General features: G+C 37.3%; 1 protein-coding gene across 5 annotated transcripts in view; it reads right to left on the bottom strand.

Annotated features, from left to right (window-relative positions):
- ADAMTSL1 (ADAMTS like 1) overlaps nucleotides 1–23,299 on the bottom strand; it is a 471,240-nt gene that overhangs the window by 91,465 nt on the left and 356,476 nt on the right. For 3 of the 5 annotated variants that reach the window (XM_035310140.1, XM_035310141.1, XM_035310144.1), the window contains exons 11-14: nucleotides 13,602–13,652; nucleotides 10,470–10,674; nucleotides 8,620–8,767; nucleotides 4,691–4,775 (exon numbers count right to left, since the gene is read on the bottom strand). In XM_035310140.1, the coding sequence (XP_035166031.1) occupies nucleotides 4,691–4,775; nucleotides 8,620–8,767; nucleotides 10,470–10,674; nucleotides 13,602–13,652 (489 nt within the window). The remainder of the gene's footprint in view (nucleotides 1–4,690; nucleotides 4,776–8,619; nucleotides 8,768–10,469; nucleotides 10,675–13,601; nucleotides 13,653–23,299) is intronic. The other 2 variants (XM_035310142.1, XM_035310143.1) reach the window with 1 other exon arrangement.

The raw sequence follows: 23,299 nt of genomic DNA, 5'->3' as shown, positions 1-23,299 counted from the left end.
TTGCACCTTTGTCTTAGCAGAGATTACAATACTTGCTTACTGGTCTGGAGTATTTCCTATTAGTTCTGTCAAAAATTAATACTTATTTGACTCTGTGTAGCGATGCAACAGTTCAAACAACACAAATTTAACCGTCCCCTCTAGCCTCCAAGTGGCTGAACTGGTTGTAAGTAATTCTTTGAGCAGCAGATCCAATGAAGACCAATTTAACATGGATTTGGATTTTAAGGTTGAATGCCCAAGTGGATTCTCTGATTTCTCTTGTGGACCAAACTCTTTTAGAAAGTGTTCTTTTAGCTGGGGAATTAGTAGGCTGACAGTTTTCTACCTAACCATCTATTTCAGTGAAACATATGGGAAAAACTACCACTGAATTTCCTGGTGAATATTAACCAAATTTGACAGAGTGCTAAAGTTCTTTTTGATAACTTTACACCTCTGTCAAATTCTGTTAATAGCAGTAAATTCAGACATAACTGAGGGAAGAGGAAGGCAAATGACAGACAGACATATACAGACAAAATTAAACTGTAAGACTTGCTTCCTTTGGAAAATCCTGAAGAAATAAACAATGGAAGTCATTAGACGCAGACAGAATAAAACTATGGCATCTGCTGCCTTAGCAGCACAATTTAGAGAATGAGCACAAATTACAGGTGGAAGGACAATGCAAAAATATATATGTAGCTTTATAAATCATAGTTTGCTATTGCATTAAAAAAATATTCAATAGAAAGTCATTATAATCACAAGACAGCATGAGACCTCAAAATATACCAGAAATTTTGTGGCAAATTTCTGCTTTTGCTTTTAAGATTCCAATCAGAAGTAAACTTTGAGGAGGACAAAACAGTTATAGATGGGAATTGCTTTCTTTGCCTGAAGAATGATAATGATGAAGAAATGACAGTGTTAGGGGCAAAGTGTGATCTGCTGGTTAAGGAATTACCCTGTTTGTAGAGAAGGGGGAAAGTGACTTGATGGCATAGGCTCAGGAAGAACATCAGACTAAGTGTAGAAGGATGAGTCCTTACTGACATTTACCTGTGTTCAGTCATGAAATCAGTTGCTATTGCATCAGAACAGAACAAGCAGGAAAATCACATAAACATATCTTGTCTGAAGAGACTTCCAGCACTTGAGCTTCTAGCAGATACACTCACGAACTCAGTACTACCTTCTCAGCACTTGGCTTATCATTTCTCTGGAGGTCTCCTGCTTTACAACTTTTCCCTCTCCCCTCCATGCTGTCTCTCCTCTCCTTGTCATTCTCTTCCTGACAAAATGAGGAGTAGGGTTTCAGAGAAAGTCTGTCCCGGCTCCCTCAGCTCAATTCCCACCCTCATACCAGCTCCACTCTACTGAATTAGGGCAATGGGAAGGTCTGCTCAGAGAAGGGGAAGCACAAAATTAAAATTAGTTTTTAAAAGCCCTAATGTGTCTTCTGAAAATATTTACAGCAAAGTAAGACGCTACAAAGAAATGAGATGCTTAGGTAGATAAACACGAACAAATAGGTGGTCATGTTCTAATTACTCCAATTCATAATCAGCAAAAGAACTGGCAACATCACACACAGTCTCACACTAGCTGGCGTTTGATCCAGTATCTAAAAAATCTCACCATTTATGACACTTAGATTAGCATGCAACTACACTCCACGCTGACCATCTATCAGTCAATAGACGTGGGTGATAGTCCAGTATCTGTCAGCATGGTGAGCCATGGGATACTACTTTGTGTCTCTTTAGCTACAGAAGAAGAGGCCAAAAAATGCATTATCATGTAATTCAGCTTACTTTTCAACATATTGGTCTATTTGAAATTGCTATGTAATCAAGGGATGCTGTAGAACTTGGCACCAAAGTTGATTGTTAATTGTGTCTTGGTGAATTCTGAATGTTTTGTCTTTTTTTTTTTTTTTTTTTTTTTTTTTTTTTTTTAATGTTACTATATACCTTTAAAACAGGACCTAAATTGAATATGTGTTTAAATCTAGACATTAAAGAAAAACACTATTAATAGTGAAGCACTGAAACCGATTTTCTGGGGAAGTTCACCACTCAAGGTCACTGTCAACAGATTAGATAGTCTGAAACAATGTGCATATGGCTGTTAAGGTTTACAGACTGATTGTATGGATGTGCCTTTCAGCACAAGCTTTCTAAGTTTTTATTTGGCCTTTCTGGCTCATGCCTGATCACTAGAAATCATTCCAAGCTAAACACAAGACATGGATATCTCCAGGCTTTGGGAAAGTTTGTACAAAGAATCTGACTTTTCACCCTCTATTTTAGCTATTAGTCAACATGTATAGAAAGCTATAGTTGAATTAAATTTAATGTCATATTGATTTCTTATCAGCTTAAAATAAAGAATATTCATGCTTGCAGAGTTGTGCTTTGTAAGGAGAAATAAATGTACAAAATATTGCCCCACGGCAGAATGAACTTAGACTAGACAGTGCTCCACTGTATTAGTATCCCACTGGTATCATTGAACTGTTGCGTGAGATGGGGTAAAAAGATAACAAGACCTTTGCAGGTCAGGGCCTTTATTGCGACAATAAAACTGTAAAGTAAGTAGATGTCATAGATGCAATTAAAACTATTTAAAATTCTTGAACTCCTTTTTCCTTCCCTGTTAGAGCACCACAAGTAATACATACATAAGCTTTTCTAGAATATTTTATTAAAATGCATATGTTTATTCTATACAATTCCCTTCTTGCTAATATTTAAAGCTACATACAGCCATATAAAATATCACTGCCCTCTTTTTCTACAGTACTGACAACAGTCTTCAAAAAAATGTATCTAAAACTTTGGCACTGTATGAAATTGCTGCAATTTTTTTCCAAATATGACCACATATCATCATGATTCTATTTGGTAAAATTCCTGGCAATACATATTTTTATTTATGCCTTCATAAGTTAACTGCAGTTTACTAAATGCACATTTAGTTAAGTGGTTTACTATAGTGCAGCAAACCACAAGCAAACATTCAGAAATATAGAATTTTCTAGACTTTGCTTGTGAATGAATCAACTTACGAAGTTTACTCTGGAAACAGTAAAACATTATATGCTATAGCTGCTATTAATATATATATATATACATATGAATATGTGCAGTTGTATAAATATGTATATATAAATGCATGTATGTATATACATGTATGTATTTATGTACACTTGACAGATGGATTAATATATTTATTATTCGGAGGGTGCTTTATGTATATCTCTTACTCTATTTCAACGTTCCAGTTGCACACAAATTAAATGCAGAAGAATTGAATCTGTGCCAAAATTACAATACTATTGTATAATGAATAATATTTATTAGTCCAATACACAGTTGCAGTTGCAACTAAAATACCATGTGCTCAGCCATGAGGAACTGATACTGATTAAACTATGAACACAAGTTACAGTTATAGCACTCATTTTTCATAGTTCCAGGATAAAAAATCTGAAATGTAATCAGAATAGTTTTTGTAATTTCTCAGTCTCATTGCTAATGGCTTATATGATATGCCATTCTTACTGCAGTGCCCTTTTCATTGCTATTTTATTAGGCTAAGGATGATTAATTATTCATAACGTACAATAAAACACCATTCTAAAGGAATTTCTGAGAGTTTTTTAGGTCACTTAAATTTTCTCCTGCATTTCTGCTGTTAATGAAGTGGAGTGCATGTGGAAACTGCTAAATCGTATCTTCAACAGCACCATGTCATGAATTTGGTACACCAGTTCAGATTCCCTCAATTAGATTTTCTTACTGATATGTTAAAAAGACATCTATCAGCTCCTATGGAAATATTCTATTCCATTTTTTTATTGTAGGCTTCATTCTCTCTTCTGCACTAACTGTTACTATTTTATGCTCTCCATGTAATTCTGACTCAAAATATAGAAAACAGAAAACGAATAGGAAAAAGAAAAAGAAAAAAAACAGGGACAGAACAAATTAATTCTATATACCAAAGAGGAGAAATGTAGTTTACATTATTTCAGGCAGCCTAGGGCATGCAAGGGGATTGTGAACATATATACATAGGCAAATCTGCCATCCAAGAGGTTCCATGGCAGAAGGAAGAGTTGCGTTACAAATGGGTTACAAGGTGCTGACTGAGATCACTCTTGCAAAGGTGGCTAGGCAAGGGCCATTAAGTGGCTAGGAAAAAAGGTTGGGAAAAATGCATGGAATTACAAAGTAATTCAAAATTACAAAGTAATTTCGATAAAGCAATCCAAACCATAGGGCTGAGGTTTTAATTTATTTTATGTTAGAATTAATTCATTTCATTTGCTGCTACTACACTGTTCCTGGGGGGTAGGGTGGGGGTGGGGATCCTCACTGGCTGCTCTATACTTTACCTCTTATTTCACAGGTCTATTGTGATGATAAAGGTGCTGAAGTGCTGAGACACAATGATGTTGTGGATCATATAACTACTTTATGTAGACAGACTCACACTATAATATTACTGTAAATTACCTTAAATAAAACATGCATATATTTATTCAAATTCGGTCTGCATTTGTCCTCTTAAACTGTGCCTGTTCATACTTAAATGTTACACAACCTTAAGTGCACTAATTTCTACCATGTCAGTTCAGTATAAGCTCCAGATCCTCATCTCACAAGGAACTGTTTTGAACAATTTTTTTAAGACTTACGATGGTTCTTCAGACACTACTGCTCCTTCTTCCAGCTCTTGAGCCTGTTTGTACCATGGCAACTTTGCTTCCACAGGAAGTTTCTCTACAGAACAAACACAAGAACATCAAAACAGAAATCAAGCAGCAATGCTCTTATGTGTGCCTGCATCTTCTCTCTCACTGAGTAAGCCTTATGTGTGCCTTCGTTCACATGGAGGCTGAGCAAAAGAGAAAGGGGACAAGGGATAAAATTATGGAGTTCTAATTATGGAGTTGTGACCTGGATTATAAAGCTCACAAGATTAATTATATGACCAGATAATTTATTATTGCAGCTAAAAACTCTATGGTGTTCTAAGGTGAATTAAGTCACATTTCAGAACATGCAACTGGGCTACAAAACTAGGCACATTTAAAAGTATTTTTTTGGAGTCAGACTATCAAGTGTAATGACCCTCCATTGAAAGCTGTGAAGGCAAAATGCATATAAACTCCTTGTGCTCACTCTTGAATTTTAGAACTTCAGAAGACACATGAATCTTGTTTTTGATATATTACAAAAAGCAAGAAAATCCTGATTTGATGAGTGATACCACAAAACCCTGAGAAACTGTAATGAAATGGTCAAGCTATACTTTTCAACTTTATCAGTTCATCAGCTATGTGGATTTAAAAAACGAGCTTGATACTTTTCTGTCATTTCTGATGGAAAACAGTGGAGCTGCTTTTCCTCCCCTCTAGGATACACTCACAACATAAAGAGTTGCTCTGTTCTGGTGAGTGCAGGGCCATTCCATTTTTTGAGCCAAATTCCACTCTTATGCAGAGTCAAAGTAGAGCATTTCAGCTGAAGGCAGTGGAGCTGTTTTAGCTCTACAGGAGTATAAAGTAAGAGCAAATTTGGCACCATAATTTGAAAATGAGCTTTGCATTTTAACAAAAATGTTTTGGGCCAGGATCAGGATAAAAACACAAATAAAACAGAATGAAACTCAGACCACTGAGGAGAACAAGGGCTAGGCTTATTTGCCATTCACGGAAGCCATGTAAGCCTTTCAAGTTTTGATGATGTGTAGATACTTATTTGCCAATAGGAGCAGATTAATGTCATTCAGAATATTTGAGAATTTTCTGTAACTTTGTTGTGAATAAGAATGACCTTTTCATATATGCACATGAAATTTCCAAACATTTAGATGTATCATTGAGGAACAATAATTTACAATTTGATTTCACAGCTACTGCAGCTTTTCTTGGAACAATATATTAACCAGGGAAAAAAGGGACAGTAATATAGTAACTATGCCTGTCTCCCAGAAATAGCTTGCCAACTTCTTACTCTAACATATTTATTAGTGCCATTTGAAGATGAATATTTGCCAGCACAGCTCTTAGTTTAATCTATATTTTACTGTTTTTGTTATCCAAAAAATGTAGGAGATATTTCTATTTATATGCATTGCAGCTTGTTTTATGGGTTTTGGAAAGCCAGATCTTGCTTCTACACTTTTTTTTTTCCTTGGATGCAAGTGCTTGTAAAAAGCAAAGGCTCTCATGTACAGTCGTCTGTTATGTGACTTTTTAAATAAGATTTCTTTTTTTTTAGAGGCGTGTATTCAACAGGAGAGACAGGTAAAGTCAATTATAATCTACATGGTGAAATGATTTGGAGGATCAGAAATGTTGATGTTATACAGCGTGCTTAGACAAAAAAAAAAAATAAAAAAAATATGAAAACCACTCCTAACATAAGCTACTGAAGACATTTTAAATTTGGAGATTAAGGTAAAATCTATGTTTTTATAAGAGAGTTCCAGTGAAAAAACACTTGAAAACAATTTCTTAATCCAGGGTTATCCTACCTTTTCCCGTTATTGGTGTAAGACAGAGTGCTTGAATAAACTAAAATGAAATAAATAACATAAACTATTTGCATTTTGATTTTCTTTAGCACAATGCATTAAAGTGAAAGTGTATTCCACAGTTTTTGTCTTGATATTTTAATCAGCTAGGAATGTTTTCCTGCTTTATTTTAATCCAACTCCAGAAGGAAAAAAACACGCTAAGATTAAAACATTCAACAGAAGTGAGGTACTTTGCTACAACCACTGCTTTAAATTTATAATGCTAGACTCATGACATAAAAATTACAAGCTTCCATCATATAAGTGGAATAATTTGGATTGGAAGAGACCTCTGGAGAATGTCTGGTCCAGTTCTCTTCTGAAAGCATGATATAACCTTCAGTTACATGGGTTTTGAAACATTACCACCTTCATTATAGAGGAAGAACTGAGAGAGAATTGCAGAACCAAGATGAAGAGTAAAATTAATCCAATCAAAACAGTATTCTTCACATACAGCCTTCCATCCCATGGGAGAAGATGGAAGAAAGAAATAACCACCTACAAGTGGATACTAATGATATATGTACTACAAGGTGCAGCACAAGAATTCATCTAGGTTAAAGATGCCACTCTGTTGCAAGAGTCTGCTTCCAGAAAGCAGCCATGTACAGCAGCCATTTGTTCCCAGACAAATCCCATTGGAAGAGTCTTGATGCAGGCAAGTATAGCTTTCCTAGCTGGTCTTGCAGCTTTTCCCAGGTTCCATAGGCAGAAGTCAGTTGTGGGTGGTATACACCACCTGATTTTTGGCGTCCTACTGCATTTTGCTTACACTACATGCTGCAGGCAAACAGGAGTTTGCTTTACTTGGGATCTGAACTTTATAAACAGATAAAGCCCCATAAATGTAGCTGTTTGGCTGAGCCTAAGCCCACTGCATCTCAGAGTCATTCTAGCGCAGCCAGCAAGAGCCTTTTATTCATCCTGGAACCTGGACAGACTGAGGTCATGTTGTCTAGCAGTGTGCAGTGTAAACACACCCATTACTGCCCTGAGGCCCTGCCTCTGGGTTTAGCTGCTGGGTGGCTGGTAGATGAAGTGAATTCCCATGTTCCAGACGGACTGAAACTTTGCAGCTTGACAAGCTTGTCTGATACAGGCCAGTGAACACAGAAACTAAAATTCCAAATTTCACTCTTCCACCTTCGATCAGTATGAAGTCACAGGTCACTTTATAATAAGGGTTCTTAACACAGACCAAGATAGCAATTCATTTGTCAGAAGGGATTGATTTTTCCTTATGATTGAGTTTAAGTTTCTAATTAAATTCAACTACATTGCTGGAGCCCAGAAATTACCATAAATTACTGAAGCTACAGACACAAAAAGTTTCATCAATAGAGATATACGTACATACAAACACACACACACTGATATACATGTGGAAACAAATTCTTGTGACTGGTGCTACTGGCCATTGCCCATTTACCTAGTCTCCAGGACTAATGGGACTTCTATCCCATAAGAACACCCAAAGGGCTGGATAAATTTGTCCTTCTCTCAATAAACTGTGTGGAATTTACCCCATTCTTACTCTTTATGGGGCCCAAGTCAAGAAACCATACTAATTGTGAGTCCCCCTCGTATAAAGATGCTTCAAGTATTTTTGCAGCCTTGATAGTAAAAGGAACTTCATGGTGCAATACACAATGCTTGCTTCTGTCTGATTCAAGCATCCAAGTTGTGAACAGGCTCTTTAAAATTATAGCTACATTTATCTGATTTGAATGTTATTTACATATTTAATTCATTTAGAATATAGGGCAAATTTAGCTTTGTTATGTGGTTTAAACTGCTTACACTGTGGTCAAATTTACATGTATTTTTGCTTGCTGGATCACAAATTAACAAAACCCTAGACCTTATAAGAATGAAGAGCCAGCATTCACTCTACCTGGCTAGCAGGCAAACTGGAACAGGAATGGCAGGCCTTAAATGTGCAAATTCAAAATTCAGTACAGGTGGAAACAGTGCTACTAATGACAAAACAATTGCTCAACATGGAAAAACATTGAAGAATTTATGAGAATCTTTCATTACCTTTGGGTTTGTAGCAAGGAGTGGGTACAATGCATTCTTCTTTTATGTGCGGCTTTGTTTTAGAGCTACAGCCTCCTGTATGCATCCCTCTGTGATCAATGCAAAGAACCACACGGTATCTGAGCCCCTGCCCACAGGTCACAGTGCACTGGAAAAAGGAAATAAAAGGAGGAATGAGGCAATTATTGCGGTAGGCCATGAGTGTGACAAGTAAAAAGGGAATGCGCAACAGAAGCACATGTACAGCAGAGGTCAAAACATGATGCAGAAACACTCAACCCTGATCATAAATTATTCATAATATTTAGTAGTTATGGATAAGGCATAAAATTGGCATATATATTAGCCTTTGTGTTCTGCACATTTATTTGGTTTAGACATTTAGCCCCTGGAACCCCCCCGCCGGTGTGTTGTGTTTTTTGTCGGAAGAGCGTGGTTGCGGGGGTGGGCTCTCAGCACTGGCCACTTGGCTTGTGGCCATCCATCCCAGATTGGATTTGCTCAGTAACAACCTGTCAACTTCATCTGGATCCACTCTGCGTTTCTTGGACAAAGTATTGGAGCTTATGGGTTAACAGGGGTTGACACAGCTATTTTGAAACATGGCACCAAACAGAAGGGGAAATTATTCAGGCTTTCTTCCCTCAGACAATTAAGTCTTTGTTTATTTATTTATTATTTATTTATGGTAAAGTACATCATGTTTTCACCTCCCTCTCCATCTTTTTTATAAGCTCTCTTTAAGTATTGAAAATCTACAATGAGGTCTCCCTGGAGCCTTCTCTTCTTCAGGCTGAACAGTCCCAGCTCTCTTCATAAGAGAGGTGTTCCAGCCCTCTGATCATCTCCGTGGCACTCCTCTGGACCTGCTCTAAAAGATCAACATCCTTCATGTGCTGGGGGCCCCAGACCTAGATGCAGCACTCCAACTGGGGTCTCACAAGGGCAGAGCAGAGGGGAACAATCACCTCCCTCCACCTGCTGCCCACCCCTCAGTTGATGCAGCCCAGGATGCAGTTGGCCTTCTGAGCTGCAAGCATGTACTGCTGGCTCATGTCGAGCCTTTCATCCACCTGGACCCCCAAGTCCTTCTCTGCAGGGCTGCTCTCAGTGAATTCTTCTCCCAGTCTGTGTTCATGTCTGGGATTGCCCCGACCCAGGTGCAGCTCCTTGCACTTGGACTTGTTGAACCTCATGTAGTTCACATGGGCACACTTCTCCAGCCTGTCCAGGTCCCTTTGAATGGCTTTCCTTCCTTCTGTTGTATCGACTGCACCACTCAGCTTGGTGTTGTCTGTAAACTTGTAGAGGGTGCGCTCAATCCCACTACGTCATTGATAAAGATATTAGACAGTACCTGTCCCAATACAGACCCCTGAGGTACACCACTTGTCACCATCCTCCACCTGGACATAGAGCCATTGACCACCACTCTGTGGGTGCAATCATCCAGCCAATTTCTTATCCACTGAATGGCCCACCCTTCAAATTCATCTCTCTCCAATTTGGAGATCAGGATGTCATGTTCACAAACAGCTTACTGCTTTTGTTTTGTGCTTTTCATTCATGTTCTCAGTCTATTGTTAGTAGAGGATCACAAATCAGTATTACAAATCTGATTTATTTTTCCATCATTCTCCTTAATCACACTAATCCTATTAACCCACTAGACCTCAGTATTTACTTTGTAGATAGACAAATAGCATCATTGAAAGAGAAGTCATGGTAATGAGGAAGGAAAATAATGAAAGTCACTAATTCAGCATGCTTACTCAGCTATTAGCATTCTCTGATTTTAAGATGTATTCTTACTACAGTAAATACAAAACCATCAAAGCAAAACTCATTACCGGTGACCACTCCTGAGCAAGCCACTTTGGGCAGTCAAATATATTGCAAGGTTGGACAACAGGCATCTTCGGAGTATACATGCATTTCCATTCTTCCACAGGGCTAATATGCCCTTGAATGTCTTCTTCCACACATGAGACACTGCGGCTTTGAATGCCGCCTCCACAGGAGGAGGAACAGGCAGTCCAGGGTGTACTTTCCCATCTGGGAAAAAGCAAAATGTAACAGAGAGGTGTCAGGAAAAGGAACCCTTGCTGCCCCCATCACAGCCCCCCAAATGCATAAACTGTTAACGGCGGGGTTTTTTTTTTTTTTTTTTTTTTTTTTTTTTTTTTCTGGTTATTGTCAGCAAAAATCGCACATACATGTTTTTATAAATAGTGGTAACAATGAAGGACACCAATGGGTGCTATCTTTAAGTCACAGACTAGTAATGTGAAACCTCCTCTCTCCATTAAACCCATAACTACTACCTCAGAAACTCAAAATACTTTAAAATTGATTCCTTTTATTTAATTGATAGGAATATCGTATCTCCACAACTTGTCAAATTCTGAGAAATCTTTGTTACAGATTGCTAGAGGTTGAGTAGGCTCCCGAACTTTTGACGTTCCTTTTGCTAGAATATACAGGGAAAAAGAAGTGTGTTTTTTTGTGTGTGTGTGTGTGAAACAACTGATTTGAGGAAAATATATATATATTAGTGGAAATTACAAAACAAGAGAAGAGGAGGCTATACTGACAGGTTACATGGTATAGACCACATAGGCCTTGTTTCTTTATATCTGAGACAGTGGGAGGAATTCAGAAATCATCTTTTCTCAACAGGTGCCATTTGAAAATGTAATGAGAAATTTCCAGAACAATGTGCATATTCTGAAAAATCATGCATACTTATGAGAACAATCTTTACAATCTCTCTTTTTTTTTTTTTTTTTTTTTTCAATGATGCGTATACATTAATGTATGTATCATTTTACATGTGTTTATGTCTGTTTGCATACAGGCTGGTATTTCCTCTCTCATATTCCAACCACTATCACAGAGAGGACACAGGACCACTGCCATGATAGCCATGAATGTGGCTATTCCTTTTGACAAGGAAATTTGAAATAATATTTGAAAGATCAATTTTGGTCACAATTTTCCATTTTTTGACATTTTTCTTCCTAATCACAACAAAGGAATTATGTTTAAGCAACCCATAAAGGATCACCAAAATTGTTAAACAAAATGAAAAAGAATTATCTTTCTCTCTGACTTTTCATCATATCAGCCCCACTTATTCTGACCAGCTCCAGCACATTTAAGCACTACCCACAGTTGGTTAATGGTTAAAAGTGCAGCAAAACCCTGTGTGAAATGGTTTATATTAATAACTGTTTATGAATGGTAAATCCACTGACTAATTCTATGACTTACCACAAAGAAGTGGTGAAACCACTTTTACACCATGTCTTATCCATCATCATGTGTTCTGCATGAGTTCCGTATGTCAGAAATGGGTAACTGGACAACGTTTTTAATTCAAATGTGTTAACTGAGGCTCTTCTGGACAAGTTTCCCAGCTAAGGTTTCTAAATACCGAAAATCTAAATTAAGAGGTCTCAAACTGAAATTTGGAAGCAGCAGAAACTCCTGCCACCAGCCTGAGCTAGGCATAGGAGCTCTGTAGCTGGAATTCCATGGAGTCATTGGGACAGGCTGCTGGATGCCTTGCACAACTTTTGCAATACAAATCAGCTTAAATCTAGGCATGCATTGGTCTTTAGGTTTTAAATTAGTGTAAGGCAGAAAGGTGAAAGTTTTCTCTGCCGTACAGCTCTTCAAGAGGGAGTCACAGTTCCTTCTGAGTTACAAAGGGTGCAACGCTGAGGATTTGTGAGAGGAAGTGGTAATGCATTAAAGTAAGCACTGTATCTACTGAACTGTACCTTTCCTTCATAAGAAAATTCAAGGCAGAGGGAGCAATAGGGAAATCTTGCGAAAACACTTTCCCAAATTTTGTCTCTGTCTCTCCAGGAGTATTTGTCATTCTCCTCTGCCCCTGATATTAGGTGCCACTATCAGACAAGTACTTTTGTGTGTGTGTGTGTTCAGTTGGTTGGTTTGGGGGATTATTTTTTTTAATTATTTTTCCTAAACTCTGCAAGTTGGGAAGAAAGACACATTTTGTCCTTCTGGCTTAGCCCTCTCTTGTGCCAGCCTCATATTCTGTTCAGTGTCTACTGCCTCTGTCTCTGAGAGAACTGATCTGTGGCCGTGTCTTCCATTAGCTCTTGCTGTGGTCTGAATATGACTGCACCAAACTGAGACTAACATGTTACTAGGGAGGCTATTTTGTTTTTCCTGTGGCATGATACTATGGAACACAATAAATTAATGAAGGAAAAAACAAAGCAGAATACCATTGCATGTCCAGGCAGTGTTTCAAACCCAACAGGTTATTCTCCTTCAGCATTTTTATCAAGAGCCTTATTAAGTGCTTTAAAAGTAATTTCTTGGGTAATTATTTTCATAAGAATCTCACATCTTACATTAAAGACATTTTAATCGTGAGATATTAAATAGCATAAACCAGGCCTTGACCTTATTCCCATCCCTGATCTCTGAGTTCTCAGAGGAGCCAATGGATTAATGCCCCTGGGAAGGCATTAGCACTGGTTTGCTGGATCAGGACATATCACACATGCTGTCTAAAATGAAAATTTCACAATTTATAAGCATGCAGGAAACAGCACTGTCAGAGAGAGAGGTCTGATGGTTCATTGCAAATCCATGGATCACAGTCCTGTTCAGAGATGAATAAAGGGAGGGAAAAGAAAAGGTGAGAAAGAAGATGGAGGGATGGGTAGGGTGGGGATGGGTGAGGAGAGAGAGAGAAAGAAAGGGACCACACACTTAATAAAGCTACATTACTGCTTCAGCTAGAATACTGTTTCAGCTCAGCAGCAATAGAATTTATAACAGGTTAGTGCTTGAACATCTGCAGGTTAATATGCAGTAGTTCAGAGCAAGAGGAAAGAATCATCTGTTATCTTGATTTGAGAGCAAAGCAGAAATACAGAGAAGACTAAAAAAGACATAAATGTATTAGTTAATCCTAGCGTCTAGTTGATTCTTTTACATACCGAGGGAGGGGATGGTAGAGGTCATAGGGCATGATCTGCTTGTATCCATCACTGTTAGGAACAATAATGCCAACCCTCTGAGTAGAAGGTACACATAATAAAATAAACACTAAATGATTACATTATACAACTTTTTTTTTTTTTTTTTTTTTTTTCAGAATATTATATATATCTCTCTCTATATAAAACACAACAAAGAAGATATTTTACCTAAGTTTCACATTTAAAACTTTTGCTTTCATCCAACAGTTTCCAAGGCATTCAAAGATCAAAACACCAATTACTACTTTATTTTTATGAAGATACTATTCTTTGACTAAGAACCAACCTATTAATACAAATGATCCAAATGAACTGTTAAAATATTACTTAAATTTCTAAGATGACTATCTGCATAAAGAAAAAAAATCTACATGTAATACTTTATTAGAATTTGGATCCAAAGTCACTAAGGATAATAGGAGAACTCTCCATTTCAGAGAGCTCTAGATTAAACCCTTTTTTTAGCTACTATATGGTTGTTTCTGCCCTTCAGATAAAATGTCTGCTTTTAGCGGGTCTGGGATTAGAAACTGAGAATACCATAGTGCAAGTAAACAAATCTGCAATTCATGTCTCTCTGCTTTAAATCTGTTGCATTTCATTCATCTTCAGAACCTGTTTCTTTATCTGAGCTTTACTGGAAGCCAGAAGGAACTAGAGAGAAGAGTAACATGTCAGGGATTGCTTTTTTTTTTTTTTTTTTTTTTTTTCTTTGGTCCTGACATGACTGATTGGCTTCGTTAGCTAAAATTAGCATAACATCTAAAGCATATAACATCAATTATAACAGGCAATAGTATAGATCAAAATTAGTAATTATCTGAACCATTATCGTGCCCACAATGTGTGAGATGGATATCACTTGACATATTGGCAACTCCAAGGACTCACTGAATTGCTAGCCTGGAACTTCATACTTTGACTGCATTTTTAATAGATTCTGGCAGAGTAAATCTCTTCCCACATCCTCTCCCAATTATTATTATATGTCTATTAATGTGAAATATGATCCCAGAGCACCTCATGTATCAGCTTCATCAGAGCCAGTGTGCCACAGGGGACTTGGTGCAGGTGGACAGAACTATCTGAGTGAATGCCACTTGTAGTAGAATAGAGAGCACGTCCCTGTGCAAGTAAGAATGAGAGAAACTAGCTGAAAAGAATGAGGGTGGTGTTTGAGAGCCTTATATAGAAAAGAGATGATATGTATGTTGCTGTGCATTTCTGTAAGGAGGAGAGAGCAAAGGAGGGGGAAGGGAGAAAGTACTCTCCATCCTCAAAACAATTCCCTGAAAAGTGGTCTAAGCATTCAAAGGAGACTTGACATGCTAAGTCTTCTTTCAGTCAACAGGGTTTTTATGGGCAATTTGGCTGTGATAGGAGAATGGATCCCATTGTGTTTTCACAGTGAAGAGTCAGCATTAGGTCAGTGTACTGGAATTTTCCAGCTAAAGCACAGAAAGATGCAGAAGCCCTGGGAGTGTGTGATGAGATAAGGACGGCTCCTTCTCAGGTTAGCAACCTTTGCAGTCACGGGAACCCTCTGTGCTGGTCTACTAGGTATTTGTATCTAGAGAGAGCTGCCCATCTCCACAAAAACTGAAAATCTAGGGCAGACAGATCTGACATTGGGAAACTTTGGAAATGACAAATATGTTACTTACGCAATGGCCAGCGAGAAAGTTTTTTCAGACTTAGACTGACTGGTAAATGCCTTCAAAGGTTTGAGAAATAGATTTATTATTATTATTTTTTTATATATACTTTCGGGAATCTCTGCTGTTTCCATGACTGCCCTACCACTCTTGCTGAGTTCTCTGAGCACTCTGAAGCCTCTTGCACTTTCCAGCTCATCAGCTTGCTGGTTGGAAAAATGATTAATATACCAAGTTCAGAAATGCAATAATTATACTATAAAAGCATCTACTGCCTTAGAAAGAAAGCTTTCAAAACACTTCTCTCTCATTACAGTGAGAAATGTTTTATTTCTAATAAACATAGCCTGTATGTATAATCCAGGTCTACATGCATTAGAATGCATAATATCCAAGGTCATTCCAGTGGAAATAACTGTACTACGTACAAACACTGTTGTGAAGATTAAGTAACATTTACAAAGCACTAAATTAATATTGTCATTGGAAAGGCTTGACCCTCAAAGAATTCTGCATACATAAATTGCATTTCTGTAAATGCTATAAAGCTCCAAAGGATTATTGACACTGTCCTTGTGCATGTGAGAGGCTGCCAAAGGCTCTCATACTACTACTGCAAGATGATGAGGTAAGGTAAGCCCCAGCAAAGTAAGCCCCATGGTCAAAATAAAGAAAAAGACTCTCACGTTAATACACAAAATTTAAATTTATGACTTTAAACATCAACTTGAAGATACAACAGAACAGTACCATTAATGGCAACTGGATTTTTATTAGCTAATCTTATTGGTTTTGTTTGTTTGCACACACAAAAAAAAGAGATCTAAGTGGACTATAAAAAAAGAAAAAGTGCTCTCACATACGACTTTGGTGAATCATGTATTTTTAAAGTGGACAAAGTGGCTTAAATTCCATGAGCCTATCAATCCATCATAATCCTGCAAAAATACAGAAGAGATCTAGGATACAGGATTCGATCGCTGTTCATTACTCAAACAATGTGAAGAGTATAATGTGCTAAATGAGCAGAGCAAATAATAGTTCTCCTACTATACTGAAATTTCTGGCTGATGTGGGAGTAGCAGACAGGACTAATTCACACAACACCCAGAAAAAACCTGCTCTGGCAGGAGCAGGAGCATGAAGCAATTTTGAAGACATGTTGTGTCTCTCATGCCTGAAATCTCTCATGTCTCTCCGACCTACAAGTTGTGTCACATACTCTGCAGATTTTTTTGTTTTCCCCCTGAGTGCTGGCAGCTTCAGTACAATTGCTCTTCCAAGGCATATGTCCAGCTGGAAAGGGAACTCCACATGCCAGAAGTGGGTGTGCAGCAGCCAGGTCTGCCATCTCTTCAAACATTTGGCTTTCTTCTGGGACGGGTGCCTGCAGTGGCTTTCCTTGAAAGTTGTGTTCAGTGTTGTCTTCCTCCATAGCTCCATCTCCTCCTCAAGCTACCCCCTTAGCACAAACGGCAGGCTCAGTCGCCTTTCTCCTGTAGCTCCCTGGATGATTCTCTCTTGGACAGCATGTATGCCCTTCCTGTCTCCCTCTCCTGCATGCCCACAGCTCTTGGGTCAGGAGCCCGCTGAGCTGAACCAGGCATGGGGGTCTGAGCAGGGCTGACCGCACTCCCCGTTGGCTGGAGCTATACTCCTTCTTCCTGATGGGGACTCATACACTGAAGGTTTAGGCATTTGCTGAAATGTACTAGACTTGAGAATCAATGATTAGAGCAGCGGCTATACCATCTAAGGAACAGCCTGAAGTGTGCTTATGATATTAACAGCAATTTGTAGATAATAATAAAAAGTTGAAAGAGGTAAGCTGGATGTGGACAGATAATTCATGAAGTGGAAGGGAACACTTGGAAGACCTGAAGAAATTAATCATATAAGACATGGGTTTAGCATCCAAGCCAGACACTCCCAGAGAATTGTGATTATCACTGGACAGGCTTGTGAAAAAGTCTCCAATTTAACACTACAAATCCTGGCACTACGGTGTGTGACATTGCACCCTCCTTGCACAGTGCTCAGTGAAAATACCACAGTGTGACGTTATCACCTTTTGCTACAAGATCACTTTCTGCCCTGAGAAACAGGTATCGAGACACTTAACAGTATGGTTGGTACCTGTTAAGATTTTTCATGTGTTACTCTGTAAAATTACCACTATTTCAATTTAGAGCTAGGGTTGATGACATCTACTAGCCTTAGTTACTGACAATACCCATTTTTGAATGCCTACTTTTGCAGGTAGTGTGTACTGTAATTCTCAGCCAGTATGAATTCCATTTTTATTTTCTTCATCTCTGTGCTTAATCCTTTAGGTATAGATCATTTTATGATTAGTTTATGATATTACACCCAATCCATGTGGAACTTGAAGAACTACCATGTATTTTGTCTTTAAGGTTTTTATGTATTCTTAGCATTTGGTAGATTGGTGAAAGCCAATGTTCACTACCTAAACATTTTTAAATGGACTCAGCTGATACGTAAACAACCTACTTAAATTTATGAAGGATTGCTGAGAAAGCTATACTTCTATGTCAGCCTCTAGAAACATCACACTTTAGACAATATGTCTGTTCAGCACAGTATCTCATCTGATGATAAAAGTCTTCATGGTATATAGACTTGAAATTCTAAAAACCATAGAGTTTACTTATCACTACCATAGGTTGCTAAAGGCTAATTTCTTTTCAGAACTTGAAATAAGTGTTATCAATTGGAAGCAGCGAAAATGCTTCCTTCTTGTAGCACGACTGTAATGTTTCTGAAAAATTTCTCCCTTTTACATTCTGTTTAATATTTTATGGTGGTATGGATAAAGAATGATTGATACAAGAAGAGAAAATTGTTTTATTAACAATGCGATATCCACTGTAAATGCCTTTTAATGACTATTTTACCACTTGCTGCAGTTCAGATCTCCTAGGACTTAACAAAAATAGATTGTTTTCCTATAACTTCATGTTGGACAGACAGAAATCTGTATTTGATACCTATTATAGTACAAGACCTATTTTCCCACTTTGTGGTTTGTTATCTGATGCATCCTGACAGCTTGTTTTTGCATTTGTGTTTTTCTTTAATATAAATTATCCCCTGAATTTGCTCTGCTATTCATGTGTTTTAATGCTCTGATAGATGCTTCCTGGCCCACCCTCCCTACCTGTTCTGACAAAATTATTTTCTAGCTTAATTTAAATGCCTTTTGCCCTACCCAGTAATTCTAGCTTTTGCTTATTTGTCTTGAGAATAAAATTACTTCTTTAGGCATTAGGAGTACCTGCAACTCATCTTTACTCAACTCTTGCACTCAATTGACCCTAGTTAAAACTATCAAAACATTGCCAATGCTGTCAGCTCATTCTTCAGCTACATCTGTATCTAGAGACATATATGCTGCCATTTCTACTTGACATATCACTGGTTCCAATTTAGTCTTCCCAAAGACTTACCAAATGATTCCTTTCCTGCTGCTTTAAACTGTTTTTTGCATACGAAAATTCTTCCCCATTTCTTGTACATAATGCATGACTTTGGCTCCAGCAGCTTAGGTAGTACCTCTGTAGTTTTTTATCTTGTCAAAATATCACCCTTTACATTTATAAACGGAATGACTGATGTTGACTGTGCTCTCATTTACAGGCAGCATACTTTTTGCTAATACCACTATCTATTGGTATTAGGTTCTAGCACATACAAATTCAGCCATGCTGGTGCAAAAGGCTTTTTTCTCCCCATGGAACTGCTGTCTCTAGCTGATGAGCCTCTCTGTTTTTAGGAACTTTCATATGTATGTGATAGGCTGTGAAAATTCAGACCAGATCCAGCAATTAAAGGCAACCAAAGTTCAGACAAAACTGCAAGACAGAAAGTCTTTCCCTGTAACAAATTAAGAATTTAAGTAAGAATGCAAATCCACAGAACTGACCATTTGCCAGAGGCAAAGATCTGGAAAGGGCATTGTCATGACCAGTGTCTTACATCCATACAAAAAGCTGGGATGTTGTCAAGAAGCCCAGTATCTGCAGTAAATGTGGGATATTTTATGTGAAAGAGTATTCAAAACAAAAATAAAATCTTTCATATGTCTCACATGAGGGCAATAACAATAAATGAGTCATTACGTCTCAGACCCCTCTCATCATTGCAGATCTATGGCTGCTACTGTGTAAATCATAGACTGCTGCCTATCTTTTAAGAAACATACCAGCACTCTGGTTTCATTAATTTTCCAGAAATAATGTATTGAAAATAGGAACACTGCACTGATGCAATACTTGTGTCTTAATTGCTGTCTACTTTAATACCGTTAGAAAAGTTGATAACAAGCTAAAAATTATACAATTGGCAATTTTCTGCTTCAGCTGCCGATTTGTAATGAAGTAAGACTTCTGTTACTGATTAAAAGGATACTTAGTGTTGCCTTTTTAATCATACATATTTACTCATTGCTATTTCTTTTTCTCTTGAATGAAGTGTATAAAAGTTATCACGCACACTTTTGCCCAATAAACTGAATATACTTTCAATTTACTAAGTGTATAGGACCTTAGGATCACTGATGATTTATGCTATGAAGGGATTTCTCAATCCTCTGGATTAATATCCTAGACTTTTCTGTGCTTTGACTTATACTGCATTGCTCCTGTTAGATCACCTAAAAATTATCAATAAAAAAGTAAAATTTTATTTAAATTTAAGTTTCTTTTTGCTTAGGCTTGCCTCTGGCACCAGCTAGGGGTGGTGTTAAGTAAGAATGTTCTGTGATAGTTAAGTGAGAATGTCAAAAGAAAAACTTTAATGGGAGGAAAGGGAGTTCACAGTTTTGCTGCAGGACTACACAAGCTATTCATGTTTGAGAAATCTTTTAAATCTTTGGGTGTAAAGTTTTGCTTGAGCTAGGGATTTTTGCCTTTTTTTTTTTTTTTTTTTTAAATTTTAACTTAATTTTTTATTTTTTTTTCCAGAGGCACTAACATTATTTCTGGTAGTAGGTTTACAGACAGTGTTCTGGGCAAATACTAGGATTTATGCCTGTGCAGATCAGACTGGCATTTACTGCAAAGCGATAAAAAGAATCCCACATGTTACAAGCTTATTAATATGAAGTTTTTGAGACAACTGCTTCATGAAATTAGAATCTTTGCTGAAGATGCCTTTATAAGTCTTTATACAGTATGGAAATGTCCTGTTAAAAACATCATTAGAATTATGAGATTCAGAGAATCCCACATTAATGTGTTGCAGAGATAGGCAGTACAAAAACAATAGATCCCATTGGTAAAAACACAGAACAATGTTGCTGGAAACGTGACCTCAGAGATGAAGATGTAATCTAGAGGGAGAAATGATGTTGCTCTAGAGAGTATCATGGAATGGTGAGTAGCATAAAAACCTTCCACATCTTTCTAAAAATTTCTTTTTGGAGGAATGCTTTTGAATTATAAAAGGAATGGTATGTTCAGTTTACAGCATGTGAGATTTGATCTGTGTAAGTGTTTAGCACATCCAGTTAAGTCAAGTCTAAACAGACTTTTTCTCAAAGCAGAAAAATAATCCTTTCACCTTTCATTAGAAGATACCAGCTGATGACAGACAAAAACCCTCCCCTAAACTCTCCACCCTGTGAAGTGTTGGAAGTTAAGACTTGCAATTCACTGAACTCCTGAAAGGCTGGATTTTGCCACATCGAAGAGGGGATAGACTGGATAATGTTGATGTAACCTACTTTTCCTCTGAGTATGTGAAAAACTGGGTTTGCAAAATAAAATAAAATAAAAATAAAAAAGGTTTTATTTCCACAATCATTCAGCCCCGATTTTTCTTTTTGCTAATTATAATGCCAACAATATTTCTAGTTATTGCCATAATGAGCACAATAATGTAAAAAGCTTCTGTGCAGTAAGACTAAAGAGACAACTAATTGCTTAGGCATTGGAACAGGCTGTTTAGGCATTGGAATAGGCTGCCCAGGGAAGTGGTTGAGTCACCATCCCTGGAGGTCTTTAAAAGACATTTAGATGTAGAGCTTAGTGATACGGTTTAGTGGAAGACTTGTTAGTGTTAGTTCAGAGGTTGGGCAAAGTGATCTTGGAGGTCTCTTCCAACCTAGATGATTCTGTGATTCCGTGGTTTACACGATAGACCTGGTATTCATTTTATCTCTTCTTTCACTCTGCTCTTTGCTGAAAATTGTAATGTAACCTCTTCTACAGCAACCCTTGGTTGCTTTATTCTATGCCACTGTGGCCTTCCACAATTATTTTCTGTGGCCTTCACTGACACATCATAAGAACAGTCAGCAACCACTAATCAGCTATACCTCGCTGAAACTGGGTTTGCCAGGAAAAAAAATTATCATCTTCATTTTATACTGGAGCAGCAGAGTGGCTGACACACAGCAAACACACTGCAGAGCTGAGACGCCTCCTCTTAGTCCCAACCCCGTTGTTCTGCTTCACCTACCCTCTTCCTGACTGTAAAAAAGCACCGAGATTCCAGAAATTACCACAGACTTCCTCTGGTTTTCTGTCTGTGTTGTTGATTCATGAATTCTTTTTAAAGACACTTTTGAAAATAATAATTTTCAATTTGGCACTCTGTGAAGATGTTTCCAAAAAGCCTTTTGGTACTGCCTGTACCCTGGGATGGCATAGCTGTGCTTCTAAATGTCTCTCTTTCCCTTCAGGGTCTTTATATCAACAACGTTGCCTTGCTATGTTTTATATAAAACAAAAATTATTTCCTGACTTCTGTCCAGCAGCTAGTTTTTCTCTCTTTCCCTCCATGTACCATGCAGTTTTCTGTCCTAACATTTAAGCATGTCATTTAAAATTATTGGGAAAAGTATGGAAAATATCCTTAGAATAAATTCCAAATATTCTTAGAATAAATTCCAGAGGCAAACTGCGTACGTGACTCAAAAAAAGAAAGACTTGACTTTAAAAACAAAGAAAAAAATCAGCTTAGTCTTTACAGAAAAAAAATACATAGAATTGTTTTCTCATTCATACCATGGAGGATCTAAAAGATAGGTTGCATATTAATTTGCATCTTTCAGTAATCATGTTTTCTGAGACATTCATATTTATGTCTCCTACCTGTCTCCTACCTGGCCATCTACCTTACTTACATTGGTTTCAAAAAATCAAAGACGGTTTTTGTTTTGAGAAAAACAAACAAACAAAAAACTAAACTTTATTATTGTAAAGTTTCTTTATTGTAGTAAAGCTTCTAATTGCAACTATTAATATGTTTAAATAGCCTGAGTGATTAAATATATGTTCTTTGTGGAATGCACTAGAACAAAAGAAGCCAGATATTGACCTTGACAAAACATTGTTAAAGAAAAAAATGGTCTAGTTGCATTGTGGGAAAGCAATCTCTACGTTGAAAAGTCTTTTCTGAGTACATGCTCAACAGGAAATGCTTTCTACAAAGCCTTAGTAAAGCTCACTCTTAATATTATATCCTTAAGGCATTCTAATGAAATGCATGATAAAATATGTAAGTTAAAGAATGCACAATACCGCTGAAATAATATCAGATTTTGAGATTTGATATTTCCATTTCTTAATTCTGGGAGATTTTCACTTCAAATTTTGAACTGTATCTTAACATTTCTGCCTTTGATAGTTTGCAAACAGAGCTGCCATGAAAAATGCATTTACCAGAGAGAAACATAAATTTCCATACTCTTTGGTTAAATGTATCTTCAATGTTGAAGATATGTTATCTCCAGTTGTGAAAAGTCAAAGAATTTTAATGAATTACAGAAGAGTTAAAAACCACTTTGAGCTTGGGCAGGTTTGTTCTCTGATAATGCTTACATAGTCTAAAGCCATTATACCTGGTCTGGAAAGAAACTCTCCTTATTAGGGCAGAGTCCCAGAGGTCCCTTAAAACATCCCTCTTCTTCGGCTAGGACAGTTTTTTATTTATTTTATTTTATTTTATTTTATTTTATTTTCTTTATTTTCTTTC

The sequence above is a fragment of the Oxyura jamaicensis genome, chromosome Z (assembly GCF_011077185.1).
Source record: "Oxyura jamaicensis isolate SHBP4307 breed ruddy duck chromosome Z, BPBGC_Ojam_1.0, whole genome shotgun sequence".
NCBI lineage: Eukaryota > Metazoa > Chordata > Aves > Anseriformes > Anatidae > Oxyura > Oxyura jamaicensis.
Note: the sequence above shows the minus strand (reverse complement) of the source record. Positions and strands in the feature narration are given on the sequence as shown.